Below are 26,462 nucleotides of genomic sequence, written 5' to 3'. Positions count from 1 at the left end.
TTTTGGAAATTGGGAGAGGGTAGGGATTGATAAGACATCAGACTGGAGGCATGGTCAAGGCCAATTCAGAGAAGACCTCCCCACCGTTTTCAAGAGCTCCTTTTGGATCAACAGGGAGGTCCTAAAATGAGGTACAACAAGGTGGGTGTGCCTAGAGTTGTATCTTAGAAAGATCACTAGGGTGAGGTTGATGAAAGCCTGAACTAGCCCACTGGGAGTGAAATGGAAAAGAAGAGCTGGATTTGGAGTCGTGAGGAATGAAAAGTGATGACTATTTCTAGTTTGGGTGGATCTTGCTACTTCCCCAGTGATACAAAAAGTATAGACAGAGAAGCAGCAGAGTTGGAGGAAGTATGTGAAGATACAGTTTACATACAATTTCTCTGGACTTTCAGAACATCGGTGGTTGGTAGCCAGTTGACTCACAGGCTGAGAGGGGGCATTGTGGGCTGGAGACATGCATATGGGAATCGTTATTGTAGTGATGATAGTTGAAACCTTAAGAGGCAATTACCTCCTACAAGGAAGAGTGAGAAGAGCAAGCAGAGTGGGCTAAGAACAGAATATATAGGGAACACCAACGTTATAGGGATGAGACACTGAGAAACAGCATTTGGAAAGACAGAGAACCCAGAAAATACAGTATGGCTACAAGCAAATTCAAGAGGGTCATGTAGACACACAGTCTTGACCAATCAGTACTCCTCTGTTTTTATACTTCTTTGGTAACATGTTGGGTTTAAAGCTGTATAGACACTACCTTGATTTCCTTGACTGGAAATATATGTATATATATTTTAGTATTTTTCTTAAGTACCATGTTTTATGACAGGTGACTTTAAGCATCTAATGGATTTTTTTTTCTCTTTTTTGCCTGTAGACTGAAATCATAGTGGGCTTCCCTGGCGATTCAGATGGTAAAGAATCTGCTTGCAATGTAGGAGATACCGATTTGATCTCTGGGTCGGGAAGATCCCCTGGAGAAGGGAATGGCTACCCACTTTAGTATTCTTGCCTGGAGAATCCCATGGACAGAGGTGCCTGGTGGGCTACAGTCCATGCGGTCACAAAGAGTTGAACACCGCTGAGCAACTAACACTTTCACTAAAATCAAAGTATAAAGTAGGACATAAAAACGATCTTTCTCTGTCCTCTCATGTCTCACCTCTTCCAGTGAAAACTAGACTCATAAAACCTTTCGTTTGAGCCCTGGACTGAGTTTAGGTCAATTCTTCTTTTTAACTGAATCCATTCCATTTTCTCTCATCATCCTCAAAAGATGATCCGTTCACTGCTTTCACATTCTTTCATGAAATGTTTGTCCTAAATCTCTTTTATTTTGAGTGGCACTTATAAACTAGACTCGAGCACAGAGCAGATGTATTCATTTAATAGTTTGCTTTGATGGCTCCTTTAAGAGGCTTTATAATCTTTATATTTTACCTTTGGGTTTGCAATTTTATGCTCCTTTAACAGGTGTATTTCCTTCATCAGATGTTTTCATTTTAAGCTGTTGACTTATAAACACATGGCCTGCGGGGATTGGTGTGCAGAAAATTTATTCACTTACAGATTTATGCTCCTATTCATTTTTGTATTTAGTGCAGGGATATGCAGAGAACCTTAGATTGATTGATAATGACAGTTCATTGGTAAAAATGACTCTTTTGATGACCAAAATAATTGTTTCTTCCAGTTGACAGTGGGTCGGTGAAAGATCACTCTTATTGAGAGGATTTTTAGAAAAGTTAATTAAAAACAAAATGCTTTCTGGCCCATATTTAGTTCTCTGGGTTTGCATTTTAGGAGAAAATTGTGCTTACACATCTCTTCTGAGGACACTTGAAGGCTGTCTTTTAAGCTATTTAATTGTTCAAATAGTTCACACTTTTCAAAATCTAATGTGTTTTGCTCCACACTGATGTATTCTGAGCTTCTGACCATGAACTATCAGTTTCTATAAAAGAGAGGAAAGGGAGAGAAAGCCATCCTTCTGTTGGTATGTGAAGGAGGGTGGAGCAGGGAAGTCTGAAATGAAAACAGTGTGTGTGATCAAGGAGCTAGGTCAGGTAACCACATCCCTCGTACCCTTTGGTGATGTGGATGAGGACGGAATTCAGGGAGCATCTCTGGTGAGGAAGCTGGTCCTGCCTGGGCTTGGTGCTACATGAAAGTTTGTGCCTGCAAAAGCTAAATGGTCCCCAGAGCCTGTGATTAGAGTCCTGTCTGAGAGGAAAAAAAAATGGAATAAAAGATCCTTCCTTTACTTTTTGCTTTAGAAATTTGGACATATCTACTGTGGACATTAACTGAGGCACTCTTCCTCCAGACAGCCCTGATGGTCCCTGACAATGGAGTAAGAATCTCCTAGGAGGTGATGGGCGATGCACTTGTCTACACAGTTGTTGTTCAGTCGCTAAGTCATGTCAGTTCTTTAGCGACCCCATGGACTACAGCCCACCAGGCTTCTCTGTCTGCTCTCAGGCAAGAATACTAGAGTGGGTTGCCATTTCCTGCTCCAGGGGATCTTCCTGACCCAGGGATCAAACCCGTTTCTCCTGTCTTACAGGTGGATTCTTTACCACTGAGCCACCAGGGAAGCCTCTTGTCTATACAGACAAGGAGGTTCAGAAGTTTAGGATTGGCCCATTGAGTATGCAGCCTGTTTTGCAGTATTATAAAATGGAGTTGATGGTCAAGCCAATCTTCTATGACTAATCATCTTCATCGTAAAACCACTGTGATTCAACATAGATTATTATCACTTCTGATGTGCCCAGGAGAGGCCAGGACTGAGGCAGCCTTGAAAGTGATTTACCCTTCCCAGATTTGGAAATAACATCTCCTTAGTAAAGAAGGAGAGTTTAGGCCAACCCCGGGAGGAGATGTTATGGTTTCTTCTTTTGTTCTGGGTTATGTCCTCTTGAAGAAAACTATGTGGCTTCAATAAGACCAAGAAGAATAAAAATATGAAGAAGGTGTTGAGGGCAGGAGTAGAATTAAGGAGAAAGTATTTCAAAAGTGAACTTTGGGGAATATTTTATCTCAGGCGAAAGGTGCAGGCTGGATTTGATGTCTCTCTTTTCGATCTCAGGAAGTCAAGTTAAAATTTTACTTAGTACAATTGGAACATTTTTGGAACCTATTTCTAAATATGTATTGATCAGGTTGTACTCCTTTCACCCCTTTTTATTCTGACAGCTCTTTGATATACTTCTTTTCTAGCAGATCTTTCATTCTTTTTTTTTTTTGCATCAAAACTATTTATTGATGATACATTTTCCCTTTGGGACTGTGACTTCCTTGAGAGGAACATCTATATCTTATTCACTTTTTTGTTTCCATGACTTGTATTTAGCCATTAAATGGTAATCTTTCTCATATTAACTTTGTTAAGCTCATTTGTTAAATGAATGAATAAATGAGTAAATAATTTAATGATTGAGCAAGTGAAGAAGTTATAAAAGTAACAGATACTGCCATGAAATTAAAAGATGCTTGCTCCTTGGAAGGAAAGCTATGACCGACCTAGACAACATATTAAAAAGCAGAGATATTACTTCACCAACAAATGTCCATATAGTCAAAGCTATGGTTTTTCCAGTAGTCATGTATGGATGTGAGAGTTGGACTATAAAGAAAGCTGAGTGCTGAAGAATTTATGCTTTTGAACTGTGGCCTTTGAGAAGATTCTTGAGCGTCCTTTGAACTGCAAGGAGACCCAACCAGTCAACTCTAAAGTAAATAAGTCCTGAATATTCATTGGAAGGACTGATGCTAAAGCTGAAGCTCCAATACTTTGGCCACCTGATACAAAGAACAGACTCATTGGAAAAGATCCTGATGCTGGGAAAGATAGAAGACAGGAGGAGAAGGGGATGACAGAGGATAAGATGGTTGGACGGCATCACCGACTCAATGGACATGAGTTTGAGCAAGCTCCGGGAGTTGGTGATGGACAGGGAAGCCTGGTGTGCTGAAGTCCATAGGGTCACAAAGAATCAGACACAACTGGGCAACTGAACTGAACTGAACGGGGACAGAGTTGTTTTCTAAAGGAGCAAGTCAAGCATATGACCATGTTCCTCAGGTGCCTCTTTTGACCCGTGTATCATTTCAGGCTCTCTACTTAATTCCATACATCAGTCTGCCCTTGTCCAGTGTCTCCAGACATACTTCTCTAACGCTCAGAATCATGGTGGAACTCAGCTGTTAGAAGCAAGTAACCTCCATGTCTTTTTACCAAAAAATCCCCGCTATACTGGAGGTGTGATTATTTTCTGAAAAAATAACCTGGAATTGTACAGCAATGAAGGAGTTAATGGCAGTCAGCAAAATAAAAACTGAAAGCTCCTGGGGAAAAGTCAAAAACTAGAAAATGCAATAGTTAGCTGATAAAATGTGTGCTTTGGTTTCAGCCAACTTTCTTGAACCTTGCCCCATTGCAGTGGCCCCCAGTGGAAGTGGCAAAGAGGTGTTAGTGATAAATCACCCTGCCATGAAACAGTGCAAACTTTAGTAAATTACATGTGGAAGCCAGAGTGGGTACAATTGTACAGAGTGGGTACAATTGTGGGTAGAGCTTGGGCAAGCCCGCAGGCTTCCAGTGGGGTTGAGTATTTATCCCTCCTTAGCCACAGGATGCCTTCTGTTCATTCATAGATGGAAAATGAGTTGGGTGTTTTTCATTGAAGCAAGCATTCCATTGTATCTGTCAGGAGTAAACCAAACAAACACATGGAGAGTTAAAATGCTGGCGGATGCTTTCACCTCAGACTCAAAGAGTTAGTGCCTTGCTGTGGACGACTGAAGTCAACTCCTGTTTTTATTCTTGGTTTGCTTTTACCATTAAAAAAATCAAAGGAAAGTGAACTAACTGAACTAATAAAGCTAATCCTCTTAAAACATGACAGAGTTGTTTTTTTTTTTTTTTTTTTTTTTTTTTAATGAAGCCTAACCATTGTGTGAACACGTCTGCTCCCTGCTGTTACTGGGGGCAAGAAAGGAGGGAAAACCCTGGATGGCTATAGAAATTCAGACCACACGTGGATGTGTACCTGCATATCTTGGCAAGAAAGTGAAGTAGCCTTAGAGATGCTCCTTTCTTGATGTGATGGGATGTTGAGGGCTCCCTGTCTTCTGTTGCATACCAAAGCTAAGAAATCTACTTTGCCTCAGCTGGAATCAATTTCTCTTCAAGTGCCAAACACCCAGTCCATCAGGGGCCAATTTCTCACATGCCTGACATTTCTCCCTTGCACAGAAGGATTTTTAGCATTTGTGTATTGTTTCCTCCATCAGACTGCAAATTTCATAAGGTCAAAATCCAGATCCAATTACCTGGGGATCCTTCCCTGCTCTAGCTACTTTCTAGGATGATAGGAACATTTCACGAACATTGTGGATATTCCATAAATATTTGTGGAATGAATGATATTATTCCCCGTGGCTGGGTAATAAGCAAGACTAACACACTTAGAAGTGCTCTGTAACATTTCTAGAATTGCCTTCTAACTTGGAGGCTAGCAGAGGCACTCTCTTTAGTCATATTGTCCTTGAAACCATGAAGTTATTATTATTCCTGCTTTCAGGACTGAACTTCCTTTTGAAAACTGAGCCCAATGAATCCATGAAATGTGCCCCTATAAAACGGTGCTTGCATTCAGCTGCCTCCATGTGCCTTGGACAATAGCATTCATAGAAGCCCCACACAGAGTGTACTTATCTTGTTAACCCTTCCCCTCCCACCTGCCTGCCTGACGGGATCTCAGCACTTGCAGACAATTGTGTGGTTTTAGGGAAAGGAGAAGGTGAGGGTGGGATGATCTGAGAGAACAGCATCGAAAGATGTATATTATCAAGAGTGAAACAGATAGCCAGCCCAGGTTGGATGCATGAGACGGGTGCTCAGGGCTGGTGCACTGGGAAGACCCAGAGGGATGGGATGGAGAGGGAAGTGGGAGGGGGGATCGGGATGGGGAACACATGTAAATCCATGGCTGATTCGTGTCAATGTGTGGCAAAAACCACTACAATGTTGTAAAGTAATTAGCCTCCAACTAATAAAAATAAATGAAAAAAAAAAAGATTAAACCAAACGGCGCTCAGGGTGCCTGGGGGGCTTTTCTAGAGCTGCTGCCTGATGTGCCCCAGAGTCAAGTGTGGTGCCTGTGTTTAATGTTTGGGCAGCCAGGTTAGATCACACGGCTCAACTGGCTCAAGCTAACTGTAGATGCCAGGAGAAAAATAGTTTTACATTGCAAGGTGTTTCACACACACACACACACACACACACACACACACACACACAGAGTTGGTTTTCTGAGGACAAACCTTGGGTTGTTTACCGGTTTCCCAGAGTACAAAGCCTTGAAGAGTTGAATTGTGAATGTAATCTGAAGAATCAAAGTCAGCCTCATTCCTTGGGAGAATGTGACAAATGGGGGAGGAATTGTTCCTTTGCCCAAAGCTCAAAGTGAAGTAGCCCACTCCCTCCCCTTTGAGACAGGCAGTGGGAGGGAGGTGGGAGGATGGCGTGGGGGCCTCAATTGTCCTTTTTCTAGAAGAACCCCTAGTTCCCTGGACTGCGCCTTCTGGTTCCGGGCTGTTTGCTTGATGGGCAAGCCCCGGCTGGGTGGTGTGGCTGGTGAATCCTCAGCAGAACGTGAGTTCTGGCTGGGACAGGCTCCCTGTTGCTGGGACTGGTTTGAAGAATGGGAGGAACCTCTTTGTTGTTTGCAAACAGGAACCTGGGTTTGGTTTGGCTCTGGTTATTTCAATAGCAGGGCAAGCAGGAAAGAGGATTTTAGAGGCTGAGTGAACACGTTGGAGGACACAGAGGCCACATAAAATAATTCCAGCAGAACGGCTTTTGCCCCAAGGTCCGCATGTCTGAAGTTGGGGAGGACTGGGATGGGGCAGATGCAAGAGGAGAGCTGTGGTGTAAGAGGAAAAGAGGAGAGGATTAATTGCAGCATCCTTCACATACAAGTTGAGGGTTTGGGGGAGAATGAAGTTTGGTTTGTCCAAGTTAAAATGAAAGGATTACAGATTTTATGCCTGAATCAAATTCTTGGGCGGGGCAGCGGGCAGAGAGACTGCGTGCCCTCTCAAGGCTTCCGTTACCTTCAATGCATAGTGTGGTCTGCATTTTTGTAGCTTAATGTTCAGGGGTAGCAAATTGAAGTCTTGACCACAGTATAAACCGACTACCATTATAAGGATTAACATCAGTATTAACCTTGGTTCCATTTTCCTCTTTTAAAAATGTAGATGGGTACAGTCACAGTAACCAGAGGCTCTTATTTTAGGTAAAAGACCTGGTAGATTACCGAGTTAGCTCATCATCTGCCACAGGAGAATACAGTCCCACTGGCAGAAGCGCCTCTGCCCTTGATCTTAACCCATCCCATTACATTTACGATGCTCCTTTGAACATTTTATGTTTTATCTTTTAAAAATCAATAGATAGTTTTTGAAAGATTGTGATGGGATTTCTTTATGCATACCACTCTTCTGGCTGAGTTTAAAATGATAGTCTCTAAAATGATTTCATTTACATTGGATCCTATGTAGACCTCAAGGGTCAAACAGAACAAGCTAGACTTCTGGATCTTCGCTTTTAACCTCTCACCCACCACTGGTGATTCTTGCTTTCTTGTTTCCATTGTCTTGTTGAATATGTTGGCTTCTATTATATCCTCTTTTCAAGGTTTCTTATTAACAAGCACCTAACAGTGCTGACTTGATTCCTCCAATCTGACTCAAGTCTCAGGTACTTTTTCTTTGTCCTCCATTTACTCTCTATTCACTCTGCTAAGCCACTTTATCAGTACATGAAAAAAGAGAAATTTCTGTCAATAACAATATTTTATCTAAGGCTCCTGACCAATTAGTGTAAAAGCCATCACTCAAATTCTATTTTCTCTTAGGAAGAGGGTGGACTCTTTTTTAAGGGCTAAAGCAAGAGGAGAGAATCACCATTCATTTATTAGAAGTTAGAATACAGAGCAAATGAAGGCTGAGCTGCCTCTCAAGAGGATTCGCAATTCGCTTCTCTTTCAAAGAAAAAAAATCTCTTCCTTTCTTGGATGAAAAGAGATATTTCAAACAGCAAAATTTTTCCTTCAAGCAGAATATCCTCTAAGATATGTAGCATCATTGAATGCTGGGGTGATTTGGGAACTTAGAGGTTTTCTATGGCCACCTCTCTATTTTAGAGATGGGAAAACTGAGGCCTGCAATATTTACATAAGTTTATACAAATCATGTATATGGTAAGGGTAGAATGAGTATAGGAAGCCAGGTTTTTAGAGCTCTGAAACTGACCCTTTTCTGCATGTAACCACACAAAAAATATTTGTTGAGTACTTTTGATATAGTCAGCAGGGTGCTTAGTCCTGTCAGGATTTGAAACAATAAAAATAAAAGGTTGTTGCCCTCAGGTGAGCTTTATCATTTATTTTTAAAAATTAGATGTATGCAAGTGAAGAAACTGGAGAATGGTGAAGCTTGGCATATAATCAAGTGTTAGATGGTGCAGTGAGGGTAGTACTCAACCTTAACCATGTTTGGTCATGGCTTATGATCTAGATGAATCCTCAAATAGCTCCCAAAGAATCAGTAGAACAGAGTTATCCAGAGAGAACAGCCCAGAACAGAGGAGCAGGGTCAGCATGAGGTCTGTGGAACAGGAATGGCAAATACTTGACACACTGGCTCCTTCCCATTCTTTATTAATGGCAGACATTACCCACTGATTGCAGAGCTTTTCCCAATGCTTAGACATGGTTGAATTTTTTAAAGCAATGAATTCCTGGTAGCTAGTATGAAATAATTGGAATAGATAGGTGACAATGAAATCTGTTGGTTAATTTCCGTGTTAAGATAGAAATATCTTCCTGATTAGAGTGATGAGTTCCTGTTTTAATATTGTTGTTGTTCAGTCACTCATTTGTGTCTGACTCTTTGCAACCTCATGGACTGTAGCATGCCAGGCTTCCCTGTCCTTCACCATCTCCTGGAGCTTACTCAAACTTATGTCCATTGAGTCGGTGATGCCATCCAACCATCTCATCTCTGTTGTCCCTTCTCCTCCTGCCTTCTGTCTTTCCCAGCATAAGGTCTTTCCCAGTGAGTCGGCTCTTGGCGTCAGGTGGCCAAAGCATTGGAGTTTCAGCTTCAGCATCAGTCCTCATGAAGATTCAGGACTGATTTCCTTTAGGATTGACTGGTTTGATCTCCTTGGAGTCCAAGGAACTCTCATTAGGAGATAAAAATATATAACTGTCTTTGACAATCATGAATAATATTAGTCATGATGACCCATTGTTAAGGGTCCTGGAATGTTTATATATAATCTATTTGAATTTAAATCATTTTTACTCACGTTGGACCTTTCCAAATCTAGTGTTACTGCAGTGCCTGGTGTATACTGGGCATGCAGTAAATATTTGTTGAATGAATGAAACTCACAGTTAATTGTTGCCTTGGAGAGGTGAAAGGCCAGAATTTTATGAGCTGAATCCATCCAACGCATGCTGGGACCTGAGTTAGGAAGTAGAATATCCCTAATATATCTCAATGCACAGCTCCCTCCTTCTGTAAAATTGGTATCAGCAGGGCCCTCTGTTTCCTGCCATGCACATTTGCTCTAAGTCACAACATTAATTAATGGAGAAAATTTATTGTAACAACAACAACAAAAAAGAATAGCAATTCTAAATTACTTGTTTCCATGCATTTGGATGCCCTATCCAACTTTATTCTACCAGACATAATTTGGCAGATTTTATTTTCAGAGAATATGTTGGCACTTGTCTTTTAACTCAGTTATTAATCAATAAGATTGTAAAATACATGAAATCTAGGATCTCAGACATTATTTCAACTACTCTCCCACAAGTGAGCAATATTTATTAAGTGTCTACTCTTATGGGGCTTCCTTTTAGGTAAGGTGAGGCTACAGAGAAGGACAGGGCATTATTTCTAATCTCAAGGAACTCAGGATATAGGAGGGGCAATGATGGAAATTAAGATAGCTGCAAAATCTCCCACTTAATTCCATACATGGATCACCTTTTTTCTTTATATTCTCTACATGGGGTGAGCAAATACATTTCCTCACTCTTGCCTGTTCCAATTGTTTCATAATGATTCCTTGGAATTCATTGTCAAGATGATTCTGAAGCTATGAGCAGATTCTGAAAAGGCAAGCTGTGAGTGATGTTAGTCTGTGAGCAAAGGAGAGTAAGTGGGAGGCATGTGCCAGGAAAGGACACAGGCTTTGTGCTGAGAAGTGGGCTCTTAGGAACATTCCCTTATGCCTGCCCCTAGTTCTGATTTAGCAGTTCATGATTTTCCTGTTCAGATATAGGATCTGTAAATGCCATGCTTTCTTGATTGATGGTGTGAATACAATTAGATCGAAGCATTGTTTCCAGGGGGTTAAAGAAACAGTGAATAAAGACCTTTCAAAAGTTTAATGATGATGTTTAGATATTTATTTTAAAAATAATGGTGATGATAGCTAACATTTGTATATTACTTTGTAGTTTACCAAGCACTTTCACAAATTGGAGGCAACCTAACTGTCTGTGAATGGAGTATTGACTGAATAAATCAAGGCACTTTCATACAATGGAATACTAGTCAGCTATTATATAGAATGATGTAGATCTTTATTTGCTGATATGAGATAACACCTATGATATGTTTTTTAAAAAACAGGTTTCAGAACAGTATATTGTATGTGTCTAACACTATTTAAAAATTATATTTTCACAGACACATCTATATCTGTATGTAGATATGGCATTGAAAGCAATCTGGGAATTTACAGAAGAAAATGTTAATAGTGGTTGTCACTGCTTACTGGAATATAGAAGATTTTTACTATCTCTTTTCCATCTTTCTGCATTTTCTGAAAAATTTATGAATGCTCATGAAAATAAAAAAATAAGTCATCCATTAAAAAACTTAGCACACTAACAGATATTAAGGTCACTAGATCCTTATGATGACTCCAAGTGTAGGTATTTTCCGTGCTTTACAAATGAGGCACAAGTTCAAATTGGCTGCCAGTAGTTAGGTTTACTATGTGTTAGGCAATGTTCCGATTGATTTACATCTATAAACTCAATTATCACTGTAGTCCTTTGAGGTAGGTCCTATTATTATCTATATTCTACAGGTGAAGAAATTGTGGCACAGAGAGGTAAAGTAAATTGCCAAAGGTCACACAGCATATAAGCTTATAGAACTGGGATTTAAAACCAGTTTGCTTGACTCCAGAAGCCATGGGCTTCACAATTATGCCTTGCTACCTGATAGAAGGCTTAGGATGGGAAGAGGTAGCCCTGGTAGCTGAAATTAGCTCTTCTGGCTTCAAATTCTGTTCCCATCACTACACAATTGCATGTGCCTCTTACTTTATGCTTGTCATGGATTGTCAGCCCATTATCTCCTGGTCTCGACATGGCCATAGTCTGGTATAATTTATTTGCATGCTCATGCTCAGCTGTGTCTGGCTCTTTGTGACACTATGAACTGTAACCCACCAGGTTCCTCTGTCCCTGGGACTTTCCCAGCAAGAATACTGGAGTGGGTTGCCATTTCCTCCTCCAGGAGAACTTTCCCACCCAGGGATCAAACCGACCCTGTGTCTCCTGTGTCTCCTGCATTGCAGGCAGATTCTTTACCCCTGTACCACCAGGGAAACTCATAATTTATTTAGGTGACTTCATAATAAATTTCTTCTGAAATTCAGTATTGAGGAAAAAAAAACACTCTTGACTCCATGACAACATTTATACATATATCATCTACTGTGTAGATTTTGAATTGTGCTGCTGGAGAAGACTCTTCAGAGCCCCTTGGACAGCAAGGAGATAAAACGAGTCAGTCCTAAAGGGAATCAGACCTGAATATTCATTGGCAAGACTGATGCTGAAGCTGAAGCTCCAATACTTTGGCCACCTGATGCAAAGAGCCGACTCATTGGAAAAGATGCTAATGATGGGAAAGATTGAAGCCAAAAGGAGAAGACGGTGGCAGAGGATGAGAGGGTTGGATAGCATCACTGACTCAATGGACATGAACTTGGGCAAACTTCGGGAGATAGTGAAGGACAGGGAGGCCTGGTGTGCTGCAGTCCATGAGGTTGCAAAGAGTCAGACATGGCTTAGTGACTGAACAACAATAGCAATCTACTGTGTGCCAGACACTCTTCTAGGAACTGAGATAAAATAGTGAACAGAAAACAAAGACCCCTGTCCTCATGAAGTTTATATTCTAGTGGAAGGGGACATAATATAAGCAAAATATACAAAATTTAGAAAATTGATAAATGCTATGAAGTAAAATATGGAAGGAAAGGGGATATTAATGGCTAGTGCTGGAGGTAGGACTGGAATTACAGTTGTATTGGAGAGTTCAGAGAAGTCTTGTTTCCTTTTACTGAATAATGAATATTTATGTAACCCAAGACTTTTTTATTTTTGTCCAAACCGCCAGGAAACTCAAGTAAATTCAGAACTCAGTTACAAAAAAATAATGCATTTCAAGTTTATACCTAATGTCTACTTCCTGTCTCCTCTTAACCTGATTTGACGTGGTTTTCATTTTTATAGTCTTGTTTCATACATCTAACTTCATTTGTGATCCAGGATCCCATTTTTAGAAATAGGTAGGGTGTACCTTTTAAGTATCAAAGAAATGAATAGTCAATGAAAAGTACAAGAGAAACCAAATAGCCCATTTTCCTAGAGTTCAATGGAATCTCCCCTTCTTTTTCCTCATTGACAGTTGAGTAATCTCATTTCTGATTTAGCTGGGGTCTCTTCCTTTCCTTTTATTGCTTTCTTCCCGATGCTCACTACTTTCTCTGTCCCCGTCTCTTTCTTTCTGTCTGTCTCTCTCTCTCTGTGTTTCTCTTTCTTTCTCCTTTACTCTGTCTTTATCTTTCTTTCCAAGAAATTTTAGACTTGTGTTTCTTGGATAGAATTGGTCTTTCTTCTTTTAAAATACAGAAGTATTTCCTCTTTTGTTTCTGTAACCTTTTTAAGTGACAGCAAAACTTACTAAGTCCATGATGATATCTAACAGGAGTTGTGACTATTGATGGATGTGGTAGTTTCCTCAAGTAATTAAAACTACAGTTATTTACAAAGCTTCATTTAGAAACTGTTGCAATATATAGTTGGTGTTAATTGATGACAAATTCAAGCTATTTATCAATAATGCAAGATATTTATGTCAACATCTTCTGTTGCTATGCTCACACTTTTAGCTCTGAGATCTTGAGAAACAATACTTTATTCTAGCATTAGTGCGTGGACAGTGACAGAAGACACTGGTGTTGACTGACATCCCAGGCAGCTATGTTCAGTTCAGGCCATGTTGACCTGTAGTTAACATAATAGCTAGTCCTTAGTCACAAAAAAGAAAGAGTTTTGTTTTTAAATATGATTTTGAAGATCTGTCTACCGTGCATGTTAGCAATATTTCTCTTAGTTTTTCTTGCTTACGGATAGGGAAAAACACTCTCAACAATTAGTGGTTTGGGATTAACTTATACACACTACTGCTTTACAAAGTAGATCAACAGCAAGGTCCTACTGTACAGCACAGTGAACTGTACTCAATATCTTGTAATAATCTATAATGGAAAATAATATGAAAAAGAATATGTATGTATAAATATGAAGTGAAGTGAAATAGCTCAGTCGTGTCCGACTCTCTGCGACCCCGTGGACTGTAGCCTACCAGGCTCCTTGGTCCATGGGATTTTCCAGGCAAGAGTACTGGAGTGGGTTGCCATTTCCTTCTCTAGAGGATCTTCCCGACCCAGGGATCGAACCCGGGTCTCCTGCTTTGTAGGCAGATGCTTTACTGTCTGAGCTACCAGGGAAGATATATATGTATGAAGTGAATTGAAGTGAAGTCACTCAGTTGTGTCCAACTCTTTGCGACCCCATGGACTGTAGCCTACCAGGCTCCTCCGTCCATGGGATTCTCCAGCAAGAATACTGAACTGGGTTACCATTGCCTTCTCCAGGGGATCTTCCTGACCCAGGGATCAAACCCGAGTCTGTCACATTGGAGGCAGACACTTTAACCTCTGAGCCACCAGGGAAGCCCATATATATGTATATGTGTGTATGTATATATATATATATATATATATATATATATATATATATATATATATATATATATATAATTGAATCAGTTTGCTGTATGCCTGAAACTAATGCAACCTTTAACCCAAATATTCTTCAACAAAAAAACAAACAAAAGCCGCACTCTCAACACATTTCTGTTGATTGAGTTCGTAATCATAGTCTCAAGTTTTGGAAAAGTTTTGAAGACGGTATCTTTATGCTTATGATAAAGCCTTTGCAAGGCTATGGGTGTCATATAGCCTGATATTGTAGTTGTTTGGATATGTCAGTCTCTTCTACTACATTTAAGGACACAAATTATGTGTTAATCAAATTGGTACTTAACAGTGGTGATAGTTGGCAGATAGTTGGTGATCACCAACTCTTTGAAGAGTAAATATGAGAATTTATGTCCATATGATTGTCTTATAGGAAAGACATTGAAAACACATAAACAATTCCTTAGTGGTATAAAGAGAATCTATAAATTAAGTAAAAAGCTTAGATCATGCCTGAAATATAGTAGGCATTCAATATAATTTATTCCTTATTAATATTATTTATATGATCTGAATGTTCTTAGGGCATAGCAGAATGCTTGACATAGAGTTCACCTTAATAAAGGTTCATTCAAGAAATGAACATATGAACAAATGAATGCAATCTCTTCCAGAAAAGATTAGGTGTCCATTCTCTTAGCTTGCCTAGAACCTCCTGCATTGCTTTACTCTAGTAAATTCTACTAATATAATTATACTTGTTTATGGATCTGCTCACTTACCAGCCTGTGGTGATCCAAAGGGAGGACGTATTTTCTTTATATTCACAGTCTGGAAGCCCGCACAGTCTGTAGAATGTGGCAGGCTCTCAGTGCATGTTTTGTGAATGCATGGATGTGAAGATGGGTGAATGAATATGTATCTCCTCCATGATGTTCTGTTAGCTCAGAATAAAAATAGTTTGGGTGGATACCAAGAAATAAGAAAAAAATGTCCACCTTGCTTTGTATAGCTATGGTGGTGGTTTAGTTGCATCTGACTCTTGTGACCCTGTGGACTGTAGCCCACCAGGCCAGAATTCTGGAGTAGGTTGCCATTTCCTTCTCCAGGGGATCTTCCTGACCCAAGGATCGAACCCAGGCCCCCTGCACTGCAGGCAGATTCTTTACCGGCTGAGCTACCAGGAAAGTCCTTTACATAGCTACAGAATTCTAGTATTTGTTCCTTCTCCACACATGTTTTTTAAGTTGCTTAGTTACAATTTTGAACCTATGGACATAATGGTGAATAAGGCAATGTCTTTATCTTTATGGAGAGTGTGTTTTAAATATCTTTGTACGTTACTTTATTTGCATTTTTCTCTTCTGATAAGTCCTAATTTACTTTTGGAGTTTCATTAAAAATTATATTTATAGGCTTTTAGACATTTTGCTAGAAGACATTTGTTCTAATACTGCTTCCCTGGTGGCTCAGTGGTAAAGAATCCACGGCAATGCAGGAGATGTGGATTCAATGCCTGGGTTGGGAAGATACCCCTGGAGAAGGAAATGGCATGGAAAATCCCATGGACGGAGGAGCCTAGTGGGCTAACAGTCCATGGGGTCACAAAAAGTAAGACACAAATAAGCGATTACACAATAACTACTACTGCTGCTGCTGAAGGGTCTGCATTCTATTTGCTCTTTATTACATGTATGTGGGAAATAGGTTGAGAGAGATAAAGAGATGGGATGGGGAAAGGGGATCATTGACTAGTAGTCATTGGCTAATTACACTTTCTAATTATGTGTTTCTCGGTTAAATTGGTTAAGGGGAGGAGGGGGAGAGAAAGAGAGATTTGAAGAAATTGATATACATGATTAGGAAGGCTGGCAAGCCTAAAATCTACAGGTCTGTGGGGCAGACTAGCAGGCTACAGACTAGCAGGCTACTAGAAAACTACAGACTTGAGGCAGAGTTCTTTCCTCTTAGGGCAACATCAGTTTTTAGTCATAATTTTCAATTGATTGGATGAGGCTTGCCTATATTATGGAGAGTCATCTGCTTTAATTAAAAAAAAAACTGATTGTAGATATGAGTTACACTTACAAAATACCTTCACAGTGATACCTAGACTAGTGTTTGAAGAACTAGTCACCATAGTCTAGCTGAGTTGACACATAAAAAATGAGATTATTACCTTTTATGATCCTTTTGGGCTGGAAGATGCACAAGCTGGAATTAAGATTGCCAGGAGAAATATCAATAACCTCAGATATGCAGATGATACCACCCTTATGGCAGAAAGTGAAGAGGAACTAGCCTCTTGATGAAAATGAAAGAGGAGAGTGAAAAAGTTGGCTTAAAGCTTAACATTCAGAAAACCAAGATCATGGCATCTGGTCCCATCACTTCATGGGAAATAGATGGGAAGACAGTGGAAACAGTGTCAGACTTTATTTTGGGGGGCTCCAAAATCACTGCAGATTGTGACTGCAGCCATGAAATTAAAAGATGCTTACTCCTTGCAAGGAAAGTTATGACCAACCTGGATAGCATATTAAAAAGCAGAGACATTATTTTGCCAACAAAGGTCCGTCTGTTCAAGGCTATGGTTTTTCCAGTGGTCATGTATGGATGTGAGAGTTGGACAGTGAAGAATGCTGAGCACCAAAAAATTGATGCTTTTGAACTGTGGTGTTGGAGAAGACTCTTGAGAGTCCCTTGGACTGCAAGGAGATCCAGCCAGTCCATCCTAAAGGAGGTCAATCCTGGGTGTTCATTGGAAGGACTGATGCTGAAGCTGTAACTCCAATACTTTGGCCACCTCATGTGAAGAGTTGATTCATTGGAAAAGACCCTGATGCTGGGAGGGATTGGGGACAGGAGGAGAAGGGGACGACAGAGGATGAGATGGCTGGATGGCATCACTGACTCGATGGACATGAGTTTGAGTAAGCTCTGGAACTTAGTGATGGACAGGGAGACCTGGCGTGCTGCAATTTATGGCGACACAAAGAGTACGACACGACTGAGCAACTGAACTGAACTGAACTGATGATCCTTTATGGAATCCTCCTAAGAGCCTAGGCATAGATAAGGAAATTAAGGCACAGAGAACCTTCATACCTTTCCTCAGGCCGTATGGCTGTAAGCCATGGTCAGCATCAGAATTGAATGTCTGGGGTTCTGTCAGTCATGTTGCCTCTCAGCTTGGCTTAGCAACCGAGAATGTACTTTTGAAAATGCCATCTCTTCACCTGGAATTCTTTCTCTCTTTCTTTGAACCTTTTCTAAGACATTTTTCTGCTTAAAAAGGTAGTTTCACATACTGGGTAATTTTTCAAACTAACCTTGATGACCTTTTTGTGGTTTAGTCTTTTCATTTTGTTATTATGCAGTTTGTGATGTTTACATTTGTGTGTGTGTGTGATGGAGTGGGACAGACAGCTCCTGAACACTGCTCAGAACTGCATTTCTTTAAAAATGAGTGCTTTCCAGAAGTTACTGGTACATATTTTAATATCTATTTCTTGATGAGATAATTCACATTCACATGTCATAATTTCTCTAGTCTATGGTGGATGTTGTCAATCTTTTGTCCAATGGAAAATCATTGATTAATTATGTTTCAACACGTGTTTCTTGATTAAATGCATGCTCCTTTATTCCGGTTTGTGTGAACTGTGTGCTCAGTTGCTTTGGTCATGTCTGATTCCTTGCTACCCTATGGACTGTATCCCTCCAGGTTCCTCTGTCCATGGGATTCTCCAGGCAAGAATACTGGATTGGGTTGCCATGTCCTCCTCCAGAGGATCTTCCCAACCCAGGGATCAAACCGCAGTCTCATATCTACTTCACTGGCTCGCAGGTTCTTTACCACTAATGCCACCTTGGCAGCCCCCTTAACCTTGTTTATCAACATGTAACAGCAGAAATTGTCAGACTGATGCACCATTACGAAGATCATCAACTTGTAACATCAGAACTTGTTGGTGATATAAATAATCAGGACTATAATTTTATATCATGTCTGTTGTCTTAAGATTTCAAGTCATCACTGCAAACCTAACATGAGAAGTCATATTAGAATTACTTTTAGAAGTCCTATTAGAATTAATTCATATCTCCATCCCCACAAGATCCTATACTCCTTGAGAGAGCATAGATCATATTTTATTCATATTTGTGAGTAAGATCAGTAGGGAACATCATTATCTTGATAATCAAAAGATGATAAAGGCAATTATATTCCACTGAGTGTGCCCGACACTGTGCTGGGTGCACATAGAATGATTTCAACGCAGGGAGATGGGAGAAAGGCTCTGTTCTGATAACACCTGCTTCTCCTTCCCCACTCTCTTCTGGGCAGCCTGGGCTTCTCTGTTCTTTGTCCAACAGATTCTTGTACAGCTGCCCCAGACTCATAGATTCCATCATCCTTGTTAAACTGTGGGCTCTGTGAGGCCATTAGCTAGCTCTAATTCCACTACATAGCTGTAGCACATTGCAGTTTTAGTTAGCGAAGATTAAAAACTCTGTTAGCAGAGGGAGGCAGTTTAGTGGAGAGGTTAAGGGCATGCAACCTGAAACTAGGTTGTTAACTTTTAGTGTCTCTTTCTCCATCTGAAAAAAAGGGTAACAATAGTTCCTATTTCATAAGATAATATGTATACAAGCATTTAGAATGGTAGTGGGTACATGATGGACATTGCAGCTTGGATTATTTTGTTTTGTTTTTTTAAACTGCCTATTTCCTTTTTAAACTACTTTTGATTTTGTATCTCTGGTCTAGTTACTTCCTGGAATTTCATAGGTTAAAGATTGATTTCCAATAATATTGCATAAGCAGTTGCATCCCACCACCTGGTTGAGAACCAGATCTTGGCTCTCACTATCTTTCATCCTTCTTTGTATTTCCCTTAGCAGCTAACTCTGGACCTTGGGTGATTCATCATTTGTCACCAAGCCTTTTTATTTTCTAGTCCCCTTAGTATTGAGGAAAGCTAACATTTAACCAAATAGCTACAGGTGCCACACTAGGTATCTCATCCTTACATTCTCCATGAGGGCAGTGGTGTCATCCTTATTTTATAGAGGCTCAGGGAAACTAAGTGTCTCGACTCATTTCAAAGAGTCTGTGAGTATCAGAGCCTGATTGTGTCCCCAGGTCAGCCCTATTTAGGGGTAATGTTACCTCCCCTTCCTTATCCTTCCTCCTCTGCCTCTTACTCTTCTGGGGACTCAGGAGGTACCCTCCAAAGCTAGAGGAATCCACATGCTCTTTTCCAGCCATATATGCCACTTGCAGTCATTTATTCAGGATCCCAGAACTTTTATTGGCGAGCCCATGGATGGATGAGCAAGGTCCTGGCAAAGCCACATCTCTGTTTTGCTTTATTTGCATGTTGGCAACCACACAGAATTACCCAACACTACTCTAAACTAGTGAGTAGGGCACTCAGCAAAGCAGGTCACACATGCAAGGGCACACAAATCTTTCCTTTGAAAGATTATTGCATTTATTTAAAAGAATGAGATAATGCCATTTGCAGCAATGTGGATGGACCTAGAGATGATCATACTAAGTTAGAGAAAGACAGATGTCATATGATATCACATTTATGTGGAATCTAAAAAATGATAGATATAAGTGAACTTATATCTATGTATCTTTACAAAATAAAAATAGACCCACAGACACAGAAAACAAACATGTTACTCAAGTTATGTTACTAGTGAGAGTGGGGGGCAGAGATAAAATTGGAACTTGAGATTAACAAACACTGACCACTATATATAATAGGTAAATAAGGGTCTACTGTACAGCACAGGGAACTATATTCAGTATCCTATAATAACCTATAGTGGAAAAAATCTGAAAAATAATACACACCCACACTAAATCACTTTGCTGTACACTGAACCTAACTTAATGTTGTAAATGAACTGTACTTCAGCTTATAAAGTGGTTAAAAAAAGTGATCATTGGAGACAGCTTCTGTGACAAAGGTTATAACTCTACTGAATTTCTCTACTCATGTGTAATTTAGTGATGGGTTCACTTATTATTTGAACTGCATGGGGACCTAGGTAGCAGAACTAAGTGAAAGCCACTCAGTTGTGTCCGACTCTTTGTGACCCCCTGGACTATAGGCCGCCAAGCTCCTCTGTCCATGGGGATTCTCCAGGCCAGAATTCGGGGAGTGGGTTGCCATTTCCTTCTCCAGGAGATCTTCCCAATCCAGGGACAAAACCCTGGTCTCCTGCATTGCAGGCAGATTCTTCACAGTCTGAGCCACCAGGGAAGTCTATCTGAGTCACATGTGGGGCAGCGGCCTCTAACCTCTTCACAGGACCTGTCTGGCATTCTTGTTCTAGGCTATTTATATGGTAAATTAGATCTGTTTTCAAGCCCCTAACTGACCCCCACCTTTTCTCCCTCAGCACACATGCCCTTGTTCTGTTTACATGTGGGTGTGTTGATTGATTGTGAGTCCAACCTTCCACTCACTCTTAGACAATAAGCAGTTTTAGGGCAGAAAGTTTTATGATCTTAAACAGGTTCAGCACCTGGCATGTTGGTGGCCCATCTTTTGGACATAGTGAATTCTTACTGATTTGTTGGCTCATAACAGCTAGCTGGTTCCCCTTTTATCCTGTGTTCTATGCATCTGAAGATACATACATGTATATATATATGTATGTGTGTATATATATGTATATATATATATATATATATATATATTCCCCCCCCCCCCCCCATGCGGGTGTCTAGGTGTAGAGAAATTGGGATGTGTGTCTCCTCTTTGTTCCTTTGACTCCAGTTCTTTGTAGCAAGGACTTCAAGCTTTAATTGTTATCTTTAGGATTGACCTTATCTACCTTTACAAGGTGGGAAGACTGTTAGCAGTTAGTATTTAGTAGGCAGAGTTCATGTGGAGGAGAAGGAAGTCTATCTCACACCCTTGGGCAAGTCTCAAGTTACTGTCTGAGACTATAAATAACAACTGTGGACATGAATTACAGAGACAGATTCTTCGTGGATAATTTTCCAAGCAGTAGGTATTTTCTTTCCTCTTCCCTATTCCTTTTTCAAGTGATGGTGGTTACTGATAATATTTAAAAAAAGAATATATGAATTCTGAGAGTACATTTCTCCCCTCCTACGTCACCCGTTAATTTACTTTATTTATTTGAAACTCTGGACATTTCTACAATAGTTTTATGATGCAGATATTCAGCAAGAGCTTTGGTGCATATGAGTAATCTAAACTTCACATTTTCCTTTTTTGTTTGTTTGTTTTGTTTTTTGATCTTTTTTCCTGAATGGGAAATTATTGCATTTTACCTATTTGTGCATTTTCAAAATTTTGATTTTTCATATTTAGTCCTTAATAATTTTGCCTGCAAATACCTAAAGAAGATGCTTGAAGCTGGAAAATGTGGATATTGTCTGTCACTCGTTCTTTTGAAGCCAGTGACATTTGTTAGTAATTTGTACTATCTCTTTGCTCATACCTTTGCCCAAACTTGCAGTGACTAAAGCATTGGAGACAAATTTAGATATCACATTTTTTTTCCATTTATGAGTTTTCAAGATTTTTCTTTCACGTGAAACTTTGATCTTTAAAAATGCCTCTGTTACACATTGACTTGGGACTCAGTGTAACCTCCAAGCTGAGTTGTCATTTCTACTCTCTCTTCTCTAGGTAGGCGAGACACCCCCAGAGAGGGAAGCATGAAGTCTGGTCTTCATTCATCTTTGCATATTCATAAATCACAATGTCTATTCCATCGGCCTGTAGGTACAAAAACTGTACTGCATTCATTTTATTAAAAAAAAAAAAAGCTTTAGGAAGGGAGAGACAGGGAGGAGTGGGAGGACAGAGAAATCAGACAAGTAAAGGAAGTGGGCATTTGTGTAGCTCCCCCTGCAGGTGAGACCTGGATTCTGCAGCCTCTTACCTACACCCCTTCAACTTCTGTGGAATCCCGTGGTTAAGCCTGCAAGGTAGTCATGGTGTTCATTTTCTAGGTGGATAGATGAAGACTCAGAGAACTTAAGCAGTTCGGCTTGTGAGATGGAGGTGTAGAGGTGGCTTTGTACTTGAGTTTGTGTCTGGCGTTCCCTGCTGAGGGCACAGTCATCACAGCCAGTGTATTCTATGTCCATCTGAATTAGATTCTGCTTCAAAGTGTTTGTTGTTAGCAGCTTAATTTACATACCTAGAAAGGGACCATGAATATGAACTTGGCTTAATGCTCTTTTAGAAAGTGAGTTTCTTTTTATAAAATCATTATCTTCAGACTAGACCTCAAAATATTGCAAAATGAAAGCATGCACCTTTCATTCCTACTCAGTTACAATGAGTATGGTTTCGATTTTTTTTAGGCATGGTGGTGGTGGTGGCCATGGAGATTTCAGAATTAATAACACATGTCTACCTCCCAGGTGACCATAGCTTGTCCCTGTTTGCCTTTGTTCCTCTATGCTCTGGGAGGTGTGAATGTATCAGAGCACACAGTCTATTCTGGCTTTGAACTCTGGGCCATTGACTTTGAAACCTGCTCCTTTGAATGATGGCCTTCTAGTCCACCAAGTGACCCAAGGACTTGGGGTCTTAGTTATAATTGGTTCAAAACCAGCACCACAAAATTCTGCAAGCCTACACTGAAATCCATTCAATGGAGTTTGTTTTATTGATATTTCATAAATCACAGGGGATTAGAAAACCATGTTTTCTGGATACTGTTACTACAGTGAGTTTCGAATGGCCCTAACTCATCCAACCTTTTTGTATTTGTCCACACTTCAAGCTGCTGCTGCTGCTAAGTCACGTCAGTCATGTCCAACTCTGTGTGATGCCATAGACGGCAGCCCACCAGGCTCCCGTCCCTGGGATTCTCCAGGCAAGAATACTGGAGCGGGTTGACATTTCCTTCTCCAGTGCATGAAAGTAAAAAATGAAAGTGAAGTCGCTCAGTCATGTCCGACTCTTCGCGACCCCATGGACTGTAGCCTACCAGGCTCCTCCGTCCATGGGATTTTCCAGGCAAGAGTATTGGAGTGGGGTGCCATTGCCTTCTCCCCACACTTCAAGCAGAGTCTATAAAATATATATTGTAAGTTTATTCAGTTATTCGTATTTAGAGTCAAGGTTCAGGTCTATTTGCTGAGTTCCGTTCCAGAGTGAGATAAACATGTTGTTTGTACTTCTTGGTATAGATTTGTAAGAGAGTAGATTTGTGGCATGGAAAACATTTTTCGTAGTGTGATTTGCCATGTGTCCTTAAGATGTATTGTAATCTGGCCTTCGTTTGCAATAGCCACCTTCTGAAGGAGTCTTAATTTCATTTAGGGAGAAGAATGGAGGGAGAAGAGTGGCCTTGTAATGAGGGTTTCTTTTTCTCAGGGGATGCTCTCACTGCTCTGAATCAGACACCCCAAGTTAACTTCAGAGGTTGATCCACAGAAAAAGAGACATTCTTTTAAATGATTTGCAAAATCACATTCAAAGAGACCTGTGGTATGGTTACTGCTGGCTAGAGCAAGGTCCCTTGTGTTGACTGTATTTCTATTTGAGTTCTATCTTTTCTTAACTTGCCTGGCAGTTTTAGCTAAATGAGTTTGGTGTTTGCTTCTGAATGTGAAGCTCTGGTCCTCTTCTGATTAGTGGAGAGACTCCTAGATGTCTAAGTTATTTGACTTTAAGGCACAAGCAAAAAAAATGCTATATTTCTGCCCAGTCTGCAGAATGTCTTTAGTCAGACAAGACTGACTTCAGGTTCCAGGTCTCCAACATACCAGGTTTTTTTTGTCTTTAGAAAAGTTACACTCTCTAAGACTCAGAATTTATCCCTAGAATTGACATAATATTAGTACTTGCTTCTCCTGTTAGTGCAAGAACTAAGTGAGATAACACACAGAACTACTCAATACACTGCTTGGCACACAGCAAATATTCACCAGATGTTAGCTATGATTTTCTAATTGCTATTATTTTTACTCTATCTCAAAGAAGTATGGACCATGAATGTTAGAGGTACAACATTCTCTAGAAATAGAAAAGACCCTGTTCTTTGAAAGCTGAAGAAGGAGAGGGGGGATAAAGGAGCCCCATGCTTCGTTTCCCATCCTTCAAACTTGTTTATTACAGTAGTAAGTTGCCATGGAAACTTTCCAGATTAAGATGGTATTATGGAGTTAAGCATTCAATAAACACCTCAGGAAAGAAAAGCTAAGACATGTATGCACACCTTAGGTAGTTTTCAAATGAAAGGGTTATTTGGGGGCAAAGAGGGGATGGCAGTTACTGACTTGCTTGTCTCATGGAGTTTCCCGAGAGAATGATGATCAAGAGTTGAAACTGTGATCATCACCCTGCTTTTGCCCCTTTGAGGGCCATTCCATAAAGTTGTCAGTAGTTACAGCCAGAATTTCAAAATGGGAAGCTGCGCTTTACGTACCAAGGAGTGTGGCTTTCCAAAATAGATTCTGAAGTCGAAAAGAACTCTGAGTGTTTTTTGAGAAGGGCTGACCTCCTTTCATGCCACTTACTGTGAATTAAAGCTGCGAGGGAGAACTAGTTCGGGCATGTGGTCCAGCACTTAGAGCCGCCGCTGCCAGGGAACAAGATTTGTGTTTCTAAGGAGATACAACAAAAAGGAGAATGCTTCAAGAGCCAGCGGCTGTCAGAGTGTAAAAGTATCTATGTTCAGAAAGGGAAACAGAAGTTGAATTAAGTAATTTTATACAGAAGTTACAGGGTGCCCTTCTGCTAATAATTCGTAAATGCAAAAGCAAATAGTTGTGGTCACAAAGGGCTTAGTGCATCTCAGCTGATTCGAGTTCTCAGACTCGAACTAGATGTGATTGGTATTGACCTGCTCTGTGCATGTGATTTTCAGATGGTCTGACTCTTGTCTGTCATTTTGTTGGGTTGTATTAGTCACAGAGACAGAGGGTGACATATTCCAGCAGAGGTTTAGGCAGCCAGTTGACAATGAGAAGCGGAAAACTCTCATTCTACCAGCCAGAACAGCAAAACGGAATCCTCTACCAGTGTCTTGAATGCCAGTGTCAGCCTATTTGCAAATGTTTCATCAGTGATTAGCATGGAAGGATGCCCTGGATGGGTTCCTTGGATAAAGTGGATAAATCACAGGACAGAAATCACAGGGAGAGTGCACCAAGGAAAAATTACAGTACAGCTATATTTATTTTGTGCCGCTGCGGTGGGGTTTTATTTTCCACAGTTGGAAAGGGAACCACCTGTCTGAGCTGCTGATGTCAGAGAGCTCCCTCGAGACACAGGGCTGTTGGAAACCATGTGATACTGTATGTATTTGCTCTTACGTCCGTATCAGGCTGAGATCGGGTTTCAAATCTGTGCCCTATTGTGGACTTCATTGAGTAGTGACTCCCAGGTGCCCTCCCACGTCACTGTGCCCTTGTGAATTAAAAAGTCGCATGTGTGAGCCCCCATCGTGAGTGTTCCCTCGACCTGCTATGCAACTGTTTGCACTGCAGTAAAATGAATGGCATGCATCCTAGGGGTTATCACTTATGGACTCGGTTCTGAAAGTGAGTATGGGGAGACATGGTCTCTGCCCCCAGCCTCCTGCTGCTGTCTTGGCTTTTATTTTCTTTCTAATTATCAGGAGTTAAAAATATATATCTTTCTCAGATTTGGAGGTTTCATGTGTGGATGGTTAAAGAGGGGAAAAAAAAAAGAGAATAGAATGAGTAGCATTAAAACGTATACATTACCACGTGTAAAATAGATTGCTAATGGGAATTGCTGTGTACTCATGGAGTTCAGCCTGTTGCTCTGTGATGACCTAGAGGGGTGAGATGGAGGGGGTGGGTGGGAGGCTCAAGAGGGAGGGGATATATGTATACTTATGGCTGATTCACATTATTGTGCAGAAATCAACACAACATTGTAAAGCAACGATCCTCCAATTAAAAGTAAATTTTAAAAATTTAAATTAAAAAAAGAATAGGATGTGCCAATCTTTTACATTTTTTTACTTTTTTTTCATTTATTTTTATTAGTTGGAGGCTAATCACTTTACTTTATTTAACTTAATTTTTTGTGTGTAGCATGTCACAGTGGGGGGATTATTATGGAATGAATGAATGCCTAATGCCTAATTTGGAAAGGAAAAGGCTGGATAGTATGACCATGCAGTTTCCAGGCACCTATTGAATTATAATAATTATTTTTTAAGATGCTGAAGTGTTGTGTGACCACTGCTCCAATTCTTTGTATCTAGGGTAGAATCAAGCCTTTTAAACATAGCTCCTTAAGGCAAC

The 26,462-nt window shown here is 40.3% G+C and overlaps 1 protein-coding gene across 4 annotated transcripts in view; it reads left to right on the top strand.

Moving 5' to 3' along the window:
• Positions 1–26,462, top strand: part of PPARGC1A (PPARG coactivator 1 alpha) — a 690,475-nt gene that overhangs the window by 545,717 nt on the left and 118,296 nt on the right. Inside the window, exon 1 of one of the 4 annotated variants that reach the window (XM_065907306.1) lies at positions 25,709–25,727. The exons of the other annotated variants lie outside the window; for them this stretch is intronic. Coding sequence (XP_065763378.1) covers positions 25,710–25,727 — 18 coding nt within the window. The 5' untranslated portion in view covers position 25,709. Of the gene's footprint in view, positions 1–25,708; positions 25,728–26,462 lie in introns of those variants that run through there. 4 annotated transcript variants of the gene reach the window in all.

The sequence above is a fragment of the Muntiacus reevesi genome, chromosome 16 (genome assembly GCF_963930625.1).
Source record: "Muntiacus reevesi chromosome 16, mMunRee1.1, whole genome shotgun sequence".
Lineage (NCBI taxonomy): Eukaryota > Metazoa > Chordata > Mammalia > Artiodactyla > Cervidae > Muntiacus > Muntiacus reevesi.
Note: the sequence above shows the minus strand (reverse complement) of the source record. Positions and strands in the feature narration are given on the sequence as shown.